This window comes from Magallana gigas, chromosome 3, assembly GCF_963853765.1.
Source record: "Magallana gigas chromosome 3, xbMagGiga1.1, whole genome shotgun sequence".
In the NCBI taxonomy this organism is placed as follows: Eukaryota; Metazoa; Mollusca; class Bivalvia; order Ostreida; family Ostreidae; genus Magallana; species Magallana gigas.
This window is the reverse complement of record NC_088855.1, coordinates 50,235,001-50,250,868: the sequence shown is the minus strand read 5'-3', so window position 1 is coordinate 50,250,868 and position 15,868 is coordinate 50,235,001. Positions and strand designations below refer to the sequence as shown.

The following is a 15,868-nucleotide window of genomic DNA, read 5'->3' as shown; positions in this document are numbered from 1 at the left end:
AAGTCGTCACCTATCAGACACACGCTCTGGATATCGTTTCTCTTATTGAACAAAATCAGACAATTATTGGCCTTGTCCATCGCTAGAATTCGCCCATCCGACATAAATGCTGCGCCACAAAGCTCACATTTCTGTTTCTCATAATTTGTCTTGCATTGAAACTCTGTCAAGAACGAGGTTCTCCATAAAACTTCGAACTCTGAACCTTCCACTTGATACACAGAAGAATCTGTTGGTGTGCTGACATCAAAAAACCCTGAAGAGTTTTTCCCATGAATTGCGTCGTTCTCTGATTGCCTGTTTACTGCAGGAAGTGGTTTTGGTTTGTCGTCTGCTTTGGGTTTCTCGTCAAACAATTCAGCAACGAGATCCACGTATTTGTGGTCTTTCGTGGAGCGGAACATCCGGTGGACATCCCTACAGGCCGAGCAGAAGAACTGTCTGCAGTCGGTACATATGACCGCGGCCAACACTTTCTGTCCCTTACCTTTACACACCTCACAGAGTTCTGGCATTGTTGCAGAGTCCGCTTGTCTGCAGTTTGATTCCTTTCACCACTGATGACTAGAACATATCACAAAGATTCTTCTTCCTTAAAGTTTTCCGTTGTCATTATAGAGGTGTTAACTGTCTTCAAAAACCCGGATCGACTCTAATGTTTTATCTCACCGGAATCATTTCCAATGCGTCAACAAGTGTATCTGGGCCAAAATGTCACGTTCAATAGAAACGAACAATTGCGAGTAAACGAAACTGATAATGTAATGCTAGTAAAGTTTAAAGCCTATGTCTTTGTTCATGTTCATTCACAATTTGTTTGAAGTGTTTGCGTTGGTTAACAAAGATACTATAAATTATTGAGTTCCAAAATAGTTCTGTGCACAAATACTTGTACATGTATATAGATGTTATTAATACAAATTTTCCTACATAAAGGCATCTTCAGATTTGCATACAAACATTTCTATTTCAAACTGGAATTATCGTAGCTGCAGGACTGCATTCAAGATCGTAGCAGCTAGCCTAGCCGCTAGGTCGTAGATATCTAGGTCTATTGAACGCACCGCTAGGGTAGCCGCTAGGTCTCATATTTGAAGCTTGAAAAATTCAACTAAAGACTAATTACTTCGACATAATTGGTTAATTTTAAGTGGAAATATACATCCTAAAATTTATTATAATTCAAAGGATGAATAAAGTATCACTACATAAATATATTTCATGTTTGCAATGTGGTAACTAAGATGGCCATCTTGAATTTGATGCCTAGCATATTAAGGCTACGAATAGCGATTAGGCTAGCTAACCGTTCAACTACGTAGCCCTACGTAGCAGCCTCGATCTTGAACGCAGCCCATGTCTGTATCTCCCTTTCTGAAAAAATTCGGATGGACGCCAAGGTCGTCCACTGCAAATTTTTCAGACCGGGAGCTACAGAATAATTGACTCTTGAAGAAGATTGAATGAAAAGGGAAGAAACCTATGTAGCACGAACTGTGGTTTCTCATCAGTGCGTTGGGTTTCCTGCAATCTGTGTACGGAGTCCAATGTTCCACCAATCCTATATTCCTGCTTCCCTGTCATCTGTGCACGGTGTCTCCGGTTCCGATTTGTACACGATGCCCCAAATAATCTCCCGTGTAATTGCCTTGAACGTTGAGCCCACTAAGTATTGCACATGTTTAACTTGGTTGTTTCTTGTGTTTTTCATTTTGAGAGGACCTTACCAAAGGCATACCAAGGTGAAAGACAACTGTCTCAGTTAAATAGTATTTATTCACTAAGTTCCACTTTATTAGATTAATGCCCTATATAGTTAGATATTGTTTATCTACGTAGAGTTTTACTTTCATGATACCACAATGATAATGAGATGATTGTTTAAACCTTTAAACAATTTAGTTATGTCATCATATAGTAATTTCTGTTTTATCTTGGGGAACCTTTTTAAGAAAAGTAAATTTTTATAAGTATTCGACTAAGAAAGGTTACATTGAACAAAGTGCCCTTTTTATATCGAAAAAAGGATTTCCATATATTTACATTTTCCAGCGTCTTTGCCTGTGATAACACTACGTATCGATTTTGTACTATTTAACTCATAAAGCCAAATTGAGGCACCAGCGGGGTTTGATTATTTATATTTAAATATTTAATCGTACGATGGTTTAAAATTATATAAATATAAGTAATAAGGAATCATTCCTTGAATATTATGAGGTGATAATTTCGGTCGGGGCGTGATCAAATCTATCATAAACCCCTTCGGGCTTTATTGGATTTGATCACGCCCCGATCAAAATTATCACCTCATAATACTCAAAGAATGATTCCTTATTCCTTATTTAAAAACAAAACAAACTGCTGTAGAAATATGAGGAAAAACAAAATAGACGAAGTTGCCTTAAAAATTACATTAAAATGTTGGTCACTGACAATGAAGCACCAATGTGTTTCAGGTATTTAATTAGTTAACTTTCCTAATATTGATATTTTATCGATATGATACATCGATACACCGGAAAGGACTCATTTATCTATATAAGAAATGTCAGGTTTATTTTTCCCGCACTTATACTTCGGAACTCGCTGAGTAGCTGCTGTTCAGCTGAGCAATATGGAACATAGGGCTCCTACTGAACATAAAGTATTATTATACTTTCATGTTAAATACTGAAATCTGATTTGTTTAGACGCAGTTGGTAATCTGTTCTATTACCCTCAGCGTTAGCAACGCACTTAGCAACGGGTAACACAACGAATTGTTACATGCGCGAATATTATGCGCGTACGGTTCGCCATAGAATTCACTGCATTTTTATATAAAAGCAGTAAAATTTCCTATTAAATTAAGACATTCAGTATAATAAAATAAATAGTGCCTGTTTGGGAGGGTAACTGTTGAAATTGACACCCCTCGAAAACCATTGTCAACCTCTGCTTCGCGTCGGTTGACAATAGTTGTCTCGGGGTGTCAATTTCAACAGTTACCCTCCCAAACAGGCACTATTTACATAATTTCAACTATTTTACATCTCGGATAGAAAACAACAGTTTAACTCATTGTACGTCCCTTCTTTTGTACTGTCCATGTATTGATCTATCTATAGACAAAGGAAACAGACATATATTATACATGGCCATATTGTAAAAGATAAACCGGAAATCGTTCGCATGTCTCCTTAGGGAAAAGTCTTTAGCAAAGTTAATATTCACGGTATTACCTTTACATGTGTTTCGTTATGTTTTACCATTTGCTTCCGAGTATGAATAATGTGCTGCAGTAGCAGGTATAATCAAAGCACACAAATTACGGAGTATTGCGTAGTATGCAAATTTAAGAAGTATTTAAGACATCTCCCTTCGACTGTTTATAGAGTTTTAAAAAAAGTATAATTATTTAGTATTTCTGTTTAATCATTGTGTTTTATACATGTGACAAAACAAACAATTCAACAATCTATATAAATAGAAACATAACGAACAAAATAACAGTATTTAACAACAAGCAACAGGGACTATTTTCACTGTGTTTAGTTTTCTTGGGTCGGTGTACTGTTTGGAAAAGATATTCTCAATTTGGCGCCTGGCTGTTGTTTGTTTTTTGGTGGCCCGCCGATTTTACGGATTGGTGATCCATCACGGCTGAACAAGGGGAAATAACTCGGGGAATTGGTCGTTCTTTGGTACGCTGCAATGGGCTCCCCCGCCTGTTTAGGGTACGTAGTCGGGTATGATGGTTTTGTTGAGGGTTTCTCTTCCGAGGGAATATCGAACTGTACCTTGAGAGGACTTCGGGAAGTGACAGTCTTTGGTTTCCGGTCCGGAAGGTTGCTTGCGCCTAGAACATTCTGATACTTTGGTATGGAGTCGTTGATTGGCCTAGTTCTTGGCGTTCTGGCAAAGTTCTCATAGTTAGACATGTCTATGATCTCCTTATCGCCCAACACTCTCTCGAACCACTCCTTCTCCGCGTTCCCTCCGGGAAAGGTTGCCGTCTCCGATGTGCCGGTTTTTCTGTCTCTCTTGGCTCTATCACCCATGATTCTCGGGTCTGATAAATAGTTTCCAGTTATGATATCTAAAACTGATCTAGGAATAGGTTCTGTTATGTGTTGACTAGAATGTCCGAAATTCACCTTTTCGATGCCTTTCTCGGAATTGGACGAGTCTTCGCTAAGACAAGATGACCTTGAATCGCTTCTATCACTGACCTGTGAAGAATCGCGCAAATCGTTCGTAGAAAAAGACACCACTCTTGATTTACTTAGAGGTTGTTTAAATGGTAGTAATCTAGGCAAGCGAGATTCACATCTTTTCTCAGAATTATTTTTCCCGTCCCCAGTTTCAAGTCTCTTTTGTTCCTCTACTCTATCTACCCCTGTAGCCGGTAAGTTTTCGGTGTCAGTGGAAGTAAGTCGTATTGCACTGTCTTCTCTATTCCGTACACTCTTCAATTTTCCAATTGGAATGATATCATCACTTTTACTCACTGTCCCTAGGGGTCGAATCTTTCCATTTTTCGTCGGCGACTCGATTCCAATTGGAGAAATTTTTGGAAGAAATGATTCGGCTTTCTCATTTTTGGAACTCAGTTCGTGGTCAGAATGGCTTCTCTTTTTGTTCCTTTTTATTCGGAATGGAATGTTGGGCAAGCTTTTAACTAGAGACCTTAAGACTCCCCTATTCTTTTTATGGTACGACCAAATCTCTTGTCTTTTATTTTGTCCCGAATCACAAGGGTTGTCGATCAGACAAGTCCGGATTCTTGCCCAGCCTCGCTCTGGTGATTCTCTTTCCGTCGCATACCCGCCGACCTGGAACCGAACTATCGACGGAAGTCTAGTTGTGTTAACACCTTCCATTGTCATCGGAACCTCGTGCAGCACCGCGCACACAACATTATCTGTGTGGAAGATGGATATCAGTGGGTTTTAAATGGAGGCGCTGATCCCAAAGAACCAATGCTGAAACGAGACAAATGGATAAATTCATCGCTCATTGACATGCGTTTTACATTTAATACGTAACTCGATCAATACCCAGATCTCTATACCAAAGACAATAGCGTTTTGGCATTCTGTTACAAAATTAAAGATAAGGGTTTGATACCATGCTGGGTCGAAAAAAGATATTACAATGAGATAATGACTGCGATTAATGGATTTTTTCAATAAGAGAATGTTAGTTACTGTATTAAGTAAAATGTCAATTATCGCAGCCAGACTGATACCTACTAGTATTTGAAAGTCGATATCTGATTGTTGGGATCTATTGTGTACTGAATGTTGAAGTCGACACTTGTGCTAGAGAACTTAACCAGAGTACTTCTTTTGTAAATCAAACCAAAGAAAAGAAATCTATATTTTTTTCTTTTTTTTGTCATTTTTGTAACATCCGCGAATCGTTAAAATATATTGATAAAATGAGTTTGAAAGTGAATACCAAATCGCCGTCTACATTCAACGACTTTCATACTCAATGTGTCGATTTCATAACGGTGTTTGCAGACATATTCTGCATTCAAAGTACTAACTCAGGAGGAATCATTGTACATAAATCGATACCTAACTTGGTGTATAATTCATAAATAAGCCCATTTATCTGTAGATTTCATCTGCAATCCGTAGCTGAGCCATGGATATAACAATTTAAAGACGAATTTAACGAGCGATCGATTAAAGCAGCCTTTTAATCGAGAAAAATCAGCGGCCACTGATCGATACATCTAGGTCTGGTCATCGAATCAAGCCAGATATTATAAAGAGACCCCACCATAATGTATTTAATAGTGCATGGGGCACCTGTAGTTTTATATGTAATATGGTAACCTTCGATTATTTTCTTTTTAACTCTTATTTAACAACAAACTTTAAATTAGGTTTACAAATAGATTTGTACTTTTCGACTTCGACATGCATAGTGAATGATTCTGAAACTGAAATGAGAGAGAGAGAGAGAGAGAGAGAGAGAGAGAGAGAGAGAGAGAGAGAGAGAGAGAGAGAGAGAGAGAGAGAGAGATTTTAATTTTGAAAGAGACAAATAAATACCACATAAAAATACTGTAAAAAGTGCAACTTGCTCGCTTTCTGTAGAAATTAGACTTACCCTATGAAGTTTGTCCCCGAGGATTAAGTGATGACGCCCACTCTGACTCTCTACTGTCATTCTACCAGAAGCTGGGTGTCTCCCGATACTGTTCACGTAAAGAGAGAAAAATCAAGATATCAAAACCTAAATTTAAACATAATCTCATAATCCTTAACTCGTTCTAAAAATTACCATAATCCCCTGTACAGCACGTCCTAATTCACATGATTCTTAATATCCTTCAGAGAAAATATACTTGACAACCTGACGAAGGGATAGTAGGTGAATTCTTCTCTGGTCCCTATGATGTTTTTCATTTTAATTTGTACTGGTAATTAAACCAGTATCTTCACCCTTTAAGCTGCTTCACAATTGCAGATCCCACGCCCAAAACAGAAATAAAATGGCAACATTAAACTCCATACAGCCTATTTAATAGTTCAACTTACGTTTCAAATGCTAATTTCATAGTTTGAGCGTATTTTACAGACTTGGGGCTTCCATTGAATTGATCATTGTACGATCGCTTCAGCGGCAACGGAGTTCTTTGGACAATGTTTACATATTTCAATTACCGTCTCCCTGTCACATGTAAGACCAATTTTAATTACTGTCACCAAAGGAATTGGGCCAAAAACGAAATGGTCAGGCTCTGACAATTGTTTGTTCCTCTTAAAGCCACTTCTTATAATGCCGACTTTTCACATGCATGTCTAAAACTCATAGAAATTCAGGAAAGTTAAAAATGCAAGTTGTTTAAATATGCTTTTCCATTGTTTGAGAGTTTCGCTGGGTCCCCCGTCGACTTTAAGTAGAAAAGCTAATACATCAATTTTTTATGAGGGAAAGTTTTATCTATGATTGTCTAAAAATCATTGATGTTTACGTCTGAAAAATAAGAGAAATAAGCTTTTAACTTGTATACAATTAACCACATTATTATGCCTAAGATTTTTTTCTTTTAAATCTGCAGATTCAACACGTTGTTAAACTCATCCTTGATTCAAAGTGAAAACGTTTTTTTTATCACAGATAAAGAGATAAAGTTTTTACAACAGACCCTAAAAATTAATGACTTGTATATACATTTTCTAAAAAGAATTCTTTTAAATCGGATTAAAAACATAGCTAAATGAAAACTATTTTAAGCTATACCTACCTACGACTCTACGAGAATGGGTTTTGCGCACATTATGAAGAATCAACGGTTTATAAGTACACCACTGTACTTTAATTAACTTGGTTTTCTGCAAGTAATTTATTATTTATTTCATTGGGCGGAATCACACGGGGAAATTGTCTTCGTGTGCAAGAAATAAAAGCCAAGGGTGCTGTTAAATAGTTCACAGAAATACACAGACTTATCTAGAATCCAATTAGGTAGAACTTTTCGTCAACTTTTACTTGCGTGTTTATTGGTTTTAAAGTAAATGATAATCAAACATAAACGTGAAATAGAAAACCGAAGTTCTTAAAGCCTTAAAGTTTATTTTACCTAGACAAACGAGAGAGAGAGAGAGAGAGAGAGAGAGAGAGAGAGAGAGAGAGAGAGAGAGAGAGAGAGAGAGAGAGAGAGAGAGAGAGAGAGAGATTACAAGATTAACATTTGTAATAATATAAAAAGTATCGTTATTTTTAAATACAGTTTTAATAAAATGCTTTATAAACCACTGACCTTAATACGCTGGCCTTAATTACATGCCTCTATATACAGGGTGACCAATGCAGTACTGAAAGCGATAAAACTTGCGCCAAGATCTGTAATCCCCTGCCCATTTTATCACTTTTACACATTCATTCTCATTTTGTGCAAACAAACACTGATTATCGACTCTTATTCTCCCTTCCCTTAATCGATGAAATACTAAGTATATTGAAATAAAATATCGATTTACAGTCAAATGAATTGCATTCGATTTGTCCCACAGCTGTCGAAAACTGCAGTTCTCTGTCATGAACTTGATGTGTTACGACAGTCGGAAGCCGTGACAGGTGCCCGGAGGTTTTCTACTTATATGAGTTCTGCAACTTACTTTTTCGCGGAGCTTACTTTCTTCTTTTGTAATGTTCTTAAAATATTTTAAATGAGTTTTTATTTAAATTTTTTGATATGATTTTAGATTCTAATTACACCATGAATTTAACTCTGCATCTAGTACTCCAAAAGAAATTTTAAAAAAACGACAAAATGAGATGTCTACACCAAACCTTTAGAGAATTGAACATGAACGAATACATTCTTCGCATATACATTTAACATTTTGACACACCTTCGCGCTATTTTGCTGATTCAGTTTAAAAGCCTCATCATTCTTGGATCATTTGTCTTTTCAGAGCCATGATAAAATATCAAAACGACATCGAGGGAAAAAACCACAGATTTGAATGCTACAAGAAATAGGTTAATTACTTTATACACTCGCATATACTAGAAAAACATCATTTTTTTCAGCAAAACAAGACATTAAAGTACTAGGCTTAGTTTAAAGAGTTAGAGAGAATTGAAGGAGTGTACCTTGAAAAGCAGCATCCTAAGAATTAACCGAGGCATCGAAAACAAAGCATCCTACTTGTGTTTCTGTACAAATATCTACGCTACAAATAATCCTTTCTCAAAGTAACACAATTTGAATGGATCGCAAACAGTCGTCAGATCTTTTATCATCTATTTGCTCAGTTTGCTGTTCTGGATATAATGTTTAAATATAACACAGTTTTTCTAATATATATTTATAAAGCCCTTATGTTAAATTCATGTACATCCTCAATTCCCTTTTGTTAAATTCATACACATCCGCAATTCTTGAATAAAATTCAATTGTAAGTCGTATAGTTAATAAAAAGTTAAAGCTAGATCGATTTAAATGATATTGATTCCTCCATTGATAAGTGACACATTTCCCATATCTTCGTTATATGAGAGAGAGAGAGAGAGAGAGAGAGAGAGAGAGAGAGAGAGTACTTACACACTAAATGCCTCCTAACCTTTATCCGCTCCTATTCTAACACGTTGATATTGCTAACATAATTTCAGTCAAAATGTTGTGTCTAAAATCAAAACAAACAAGACACAAAGAACTTCAAGTGACCCGATTAGACTCGCAGAAAGATAATGATTGTGTGGACATTTATATGGATTTAATATTAAGTGGATGATATGCCATCTCCGTTTTAAATCTGATTTACATGTCAATGAATGGCCCGGCCTCTGACGGTATTTGTTCTTTTTGTAAACCAAACACTTTAAATTCATCAACCATCCCCATATCCGTTCTGTAGACCCGTTGTACGGTTTTTATTAAACACATTGGACATATATGTATATAAAAATACAAGGGGAGGAGGGGGTGTCAATTCCCCCCAAAATGTATCACTGGATATTGGCGAATTTACTTATATAGACACATTTATTTGTGTTTTGTCTATATGCATAGGAAGATATCTGGGTATGTCTATGCAACGTTTGATTGCGGTCGTTTATTATGGTAGCGTTGTAAAAGTGACAATGACACCTAGAAATCATCCAGGGTGCCGGGTTGTGTCAGAAACGAAATTCCAATGTTGACTTGAATTCAATTTACACCATTTATTTTAGTCCAGTTTTTTAATACATAATTATCAATGTACACACAAGCATGAGCTTGATGATACTCTTTGGCACAGTGGCATAGGTATATTTTAGGTCATTTCAGTAATTTTACATTTGCAGACATTCGTTATTTATATGAATTTTTTTTTTTAATTTCACTGTACATGAGCGACTTTATTTTACAATTCTTGTAGTTTATTAATGTTTTTAAATACAGAGATAAAAATTTAACAATACTCTTAATGAATATATTGCACAGCCATTGTCAACAAATTAATCCACTATAAATCCCAGAAAAATTGAAACATTTTAATTAAACCCGGCTTACAAAAAACGAAGTCCGTTGACTTTATCAACGAGGTAACTGTGTGTGAAAAGAATAATCCAAATAATTGGATTCTCGTCACACCTACTTTTGTTAGACTCTGTTATTGAGTTTGTTGTTCTATCTTTCCCTCCCTTCGTTTGTCAAATAGATTAGTTCCATTACTCGATTTTCTTGCTATTCATCCCCAATATCTAATTCCTTGAATTTTGCTTAAAACACACAGCACTGCTTATACTTTATAATACTCCATTTATATAATAATATCACAAGAATAAATAATAATAGTAATAATTTTACTAGAACCATTATCAAGAACTAAACTTTGGGCATGCAGTGCGCGTCTAACTCCAGTTTGATGTAGGCGGGGTATACTCATCGTTAACTGTCCGGTCGTTGGCTAAAAATATCAATACAATTGAAAACAACGTCTCTTCTCTTCTAATCGATATAAATTTAACAGTTTGTTTTTGATGAGCAAGCTAGATAGTTTACAACCAATCGAAAGTCCAAGCTTTTGTTAAATTGCTCTATATCATATCAACAACTATTTTCAATCAAAATACAATAGGATAAAAAAAACTCTCAAAATAAAATGAACATTTTTTTCAGAGATTTTATAAAATTAGAAATAAATTAAAATGCAAACATTGAGGGTAAACAACAGTTTTGGAAAGCGATCACAACGTAATGTAATTACCATAGCTCTGGCACATCGACCATGATGATGCATATTCAGGCACGTAGCATCGTTTTTGAAAGTGGGGGGGGGGGGGGGGGCCAGACCCATCCAAAAAATCTTTACAAGCAAAAGAAATAAAAAAAGGGAAATTTAAAGTTTCCAAAAATCTTCAAAATCCTAATCCGTGGGGGGGGGGGGGGGGGGGGGGGGGGGGCACTCAACTATACTTCCAAAAAAAAATTCTTCCCTACCAAAATTTTTTTCCCAAATCATGAAATTCCTACTCCGTGCGGGGGGGGGGGGGGGGGGGGAGGTAATATTCATTTGACTACTCATTTCCTTTTTTTCATATCAATTTTTTTACTAACTTCAAAAAAAGTGGGGGGGCCAACTCCATTATAATTCATTTTTTTATATGTAAATTTTAAAAAATTTCTTGCTGCGAGAAAAAGTGGGGGGGGGGGGGGGGGCAGGCCCCCCCCCTGGCCCCCCCTGATGCTACGTGCCTGATATTATCGCATCAAAAGCCATGCAAGTAGAACAGTTTTAACACAGTGACCATTGAAAAACTTACATGTGTCGAAGCAACGTAAGTTTGTTCCCCCTCAGTCGTTTAACTGCATGTGAGATGTTATTGATGATAGTATGCTGACATAAACCAATAATTAGGAGTCATTGAATTTTGATTTTTTTTTTCATATCGCTCTCTCCCTATTAACTAACGACAATTTTTTTGCATGCACGAAAAAATGTACAAATGAAAATAAAGGCAACGTATAATTGCAGAAAAAAAATTACATACCCGCTAACGCGGGTCCGGTATTTTTTCTGCAATGTCGCTACCTTCATATCCCGAATGAATCACCAAAGAAAGCATTTTATTGTTAAATGTACTCCACTATATACATCGAAATTGTTGGGCTGCGTTCAAAATCGTATATAACTGCTACGTAGGGTTACGTAGTTGAACGGTAAGCTAACCTAATCGTTACGTAGATATTCATAGCCTAAATATTTATTGCTAAGCATCAAATTCAAGATGGCCACCTTAGTTACCACTTTGTAACAAACATAAAATCTATTTATTGATATTTTGATCATCGTTTAAGTTATAATGAATTTTAACATGTATATTTCCGCTTAAAATTAACAAATTATGTCGATGAAATTAGTCTTTAATTGAATATTTCCAACTTCAAATCTGAGACCTAGCGGCTAACCAATAGACCTAGATATCTACGACCTATAGCGGCTAGACTAGCTGCTACGATCTTGAACGCAGCCCAGGTGCTAATACATGCTTAGCACAAGAGTGCTTGGTAAGATATTATATGACCCTTACCTTTCCACGTGTTACTAAAGGGCCTATCAACAATTAATATCGTATCTAAATAAGTCACGATGCATCATGCAGGCGGGGTGAAGCATGGAGTGAATTACATTGTAACCCTCACTCTCGAAAGATTGACATATGGATTTTGTGATGTACGTAACCATACAATAAATACAGAAAAATGCAAATGATACAAATACTTGGTTGATTATTTTTGTTTACAAATTGTACTTAAGAAAACCAATACATGTATATATAGAATTCATTTTCCAGGTTTTTATTCACTGATTCAGCCGCAAAATATAACTATACATGACCCCTCCTTCTGCAGACATATCATGACTAACTAACTGAAGGAGTGAACGAAATATCAGGTAAATGAAAAAAAAAATGAAAAGTTAAAAATGAATGTACGCATGTATAATCATTAATTAGCCTAATATAAATCATTAAATGAAGTAATAATTCCCATGACATCGATGACCGACTATGCTCTTATTTCCAAATATATTAGATTTCGCCAGCTAGTTATTATCGTGACAAATTATCCACGTCCTTGTGGGAAGTCCCTGGCAACATTTGGGGATATCGTTTACCAGACAAGGGGTAAGGAGAGACGTTACCATGTTATGTGGCTCCTCAGATCCTGGACATAGGAACACGATCAGGGATAATGCAGCGGCCTCGTTGGTTTCTAAAGTCTTACCTTGGGGAAATTGATGGTCAGCGAAAAAGAACTTGACTTAACCATTTCATTCTCTCTTAAAAAACGAGTTTATTTTATTCAATTAGAGGACATGTAACCTCAGATAGAATAAGTATAGTCCAAAATTCCAACCAACCTTTTTTTAAAATAAATTTTGTCAAAATCATGATTATACCCTTTTTTGTCAATGAAGAAAAAATATGTTCAAACAGCTAGTACAGTATCATAACTTCTACGTACACAAGTTTCTTGAAATACTTATGATATTACTAATAAGTAATAAGATAATTACAGTTTTTATATCGTTAAAGTGACTTTTACTACTCGATTCAATTCAATTTATTCTCTCAAACCATTATCATGCAGTGGTATATGAGGTACAATAACATATTTGCATTAAATTGTGATGTCAAGGGTCTAATAAATTGTATATTATATTTTAATGCAACATAGTAATACATGTGTCAATAAGCATAAATAAGAGAGAAAAATAGTAATAATACAAAAAGTGGTAGAAAAAGTGGATGATCATGTAGAATACAGAGTTTTATTGGTAATCAATACGCGAAGAGTAAAAGTAAGAATATGATAATATAGTTTAGGCAGGACAGCAGACTTGCTCCTGAATATTAAAAATAAAAGAGCTTAAACTTTTTAATGTTTTGATGTTTGTTGTCATCAACAATTCCCTAAATTTAATGTACTTGGTTTTTGAAAATACCTGGTGTGTAGAAATTGTTTACATAAAGTTAAGAAGAATTTGCACTCGAGGAAAAAAAATGAAATTCGTCCGCTAATTTACCACTATTACATAACTATCTGTTATATACAGGGATTCCATACCATCTACCGGTTTCAATCGGTAAACGGTGATTTGTTGTTCTGAATTTAATAAGTGGTTTCCAAAATTATTTTAGTAAGAATGCTGAAGTATTTTTTAAATCCAAAATTTTGTTTATAAATTTTTAAATATTAGAATTATCTATATAATTTTCCCATTTCTGAATAATCTGGTCCTGCAATCTTTCTTTGATGGCAGCAGAATTCGTAGTTAAGACTTTTTCATGGTATTGATCGCTTTTTAACTCAAGGTCGTACATGTAATTGCTACTTTTAATCTAGTCGCAATGTTGCGACTCTTCATCTCTTACTTATTTAGTGTTCTGAACATTTTCATTTTGACTTCATAAACCTTAGTTTGGTAATCATAAGTTTTATTACCCCTGACCAGGTTATGCATTTTTATTTTTTAACTTTAAACGTGCAGTATTCATTATATATTCATTACCACATGAACCCCAAAGACAGATACTTACACACCATATATGTCACAAAAATCAATTAAATTATACAACTAGACAGCCTTTTACCGGCTTACTATGAGTGATAATAATTGTGCTTTAAAAAAGAAGAGTTCTATATAAAGATATAGTAAATCATTGAAATTTCAAAGCTAAAATACATGGAATGTTTTTTTTCTTCACAAAATGATATTTTACAGCAAATATTAAGGTCAAGATCTACTAAATGATTCCAGAGTGTCTGTTTGGTGCTAGAACCATTATGACGTCATAACTGATTTGAAGAATCTTTTTCCCGTACGTACTTTTAGGATGACGTTTACTCAGAATGGAAAAAATCCACTGGTGATAATGAAAAACCATATATCGTGTGTTATATTATTTGCTTGTAGTGTTATTTTTCACTTTTAAAAAAGTAGGTCAATTACCTACTTTTTGAGTAAATGGCCATTGAATATTTTGGGAAAAATCAAGAAAAATCCCATACAATTTTACTCTACAATTGAGATTTTCTTAATTGTAAAAATATTACAAATAATAAAACACTTTAAAAAAGATACAGTTTATGAATGGTAGTGGCACTGAATAAGTACAAAGCTTTAGGATTTTAGCAACAATTTTTGAAAATATTCTAGTCTGAATTTCCTCTATCAGTTTTCAAATCCCTACCCATTTTTGATCCAATTTTACAAAAAATTGAATGATGATAATACAAAAACATTTAAAGTATTGAACTACTTATATTGACCTTATTCTGTTTGCATACAATTTATATGAGGTGAACGATCAAATTTTTGAGATATGGTGTCTTTTATCGTTTTTAAGCCTGTTTCAATATTTGTGCATTTCGTGCCATAAGATTATTTTAATGAAAAAGTGAGGTAAACCAACAGAAACTATGCAGAATTACATGACTAAAATAAAAAATCTAAACTTGAATATTAGAGTACTGCCAAATTTCAAAATCTGGAAAATTTACTCCAAATTTCCTCTATTCTTTTGTTTGAGCCTAATCCCATGATAAAGTAAAAGTATCGAATGTTTTGTCAATAATTCATTTTATAAATACTTTATGTTTAGAACAAATTTTACTCATTACATTGCATTTATAACAATCCGAATTTGAGAACTCAGACCCTGAGTAAACAACACCCTTAAAGGATTTATCTACAAAATTAAACAATTTCTTGGAATTTTATGTTAAATGATGGCAAAATTAATTCCGGTATCTATATTCAATTTGACATCATTTTAAAGAGGAAGTCACGAGCTTGTTTAAGTACGTTTTTGGAGAGACAGTAGGTATTCTAGTCATATTTCATTAGTCAAAAATGGACAAAACTCCGAGATTTGTTACTGTAATCATTAATAATTTATAGAGAATGGTTGTTTTAAACACGAACTTTCATTGTGTTTACCAAATATTTAAGCCCCGGTACACCCTGTGAAACAAAGCTATTATTATATAGCATCATTGAAAGAATTTATATCTTGAATTTCATGAATATGTAGGCACCTTTCATTCACTAGATCTTGACCTTAAGGCAGATCCGAAGGTTAGTTTGTTGACCACCCAGCCTCCTGAACAAACGATGTATATGTTGTATTGTTTTTTGAAAATACAGGAATATATTTTATAAAGGCCTACAACAAATGTAAAGCAGTAAAATTATAGCTAAATCTTGCATGTTTGTGTATCATTTTTATATGTATTTCTTTTTTGTTTTTAATACATGTTTCTGAAAATCAGAATTATTTAAATCAAGTCGTTTCTAATTTAGAGGTATTTTACGCCGTGCCATGCAAATATAGACATACGAGTGATATTGCAATATAGAAGTG

General features: G+C 34.8%; 1 protein-coding gene across 6 annotated transcripts; it reads right to left on the bottom strand.

The window, feature by feature from the left end:
- Nucleotides 1-3,395: 3,395 nt before the first annotated feature.
- On the bottom strand, nt 3,396-9,209 carry LOC117692530 (uncharacterized). Of its 6 annotated transcripts, none has more exons than XM_034480706.2 (3): nt 9,057-9,209; nt 6,109-6,196; nt 3,396-4,967 (listed from the first exon to the last, which is right to left on the bottom strand). In XM_034480706.2, exon 3 carries the CDS (start codon nt 4,869-4,871, stop codon nt 3,534-3,536), a length of 1,338 nt encoding a protein of 445 aa, XP_034336597.2. In that variant the 5' UTR covers nt 4,872-4,967; nt 6,109-6,196; nt 9,057-9,209; the 3' UTR covers nt 3,396-3,533. The 6 variants fall into 6 exon arrangements, with proteins under 6 accessions (XP_034336597.2, XP_034336598.2, XP_034336596.2 ...); XM_034480707.2 differs by lacking the exon at nt 9,057-9,209 and adding an exon at nt 8,606-8,629; XM_034480705.2 differs by lacking the exon at nt 9,057-9,209 and adding an exon at nt 7,766-8,079.
- Nucleotides 9,210-15,868: the final 6,659 nt, after the last annotated feature.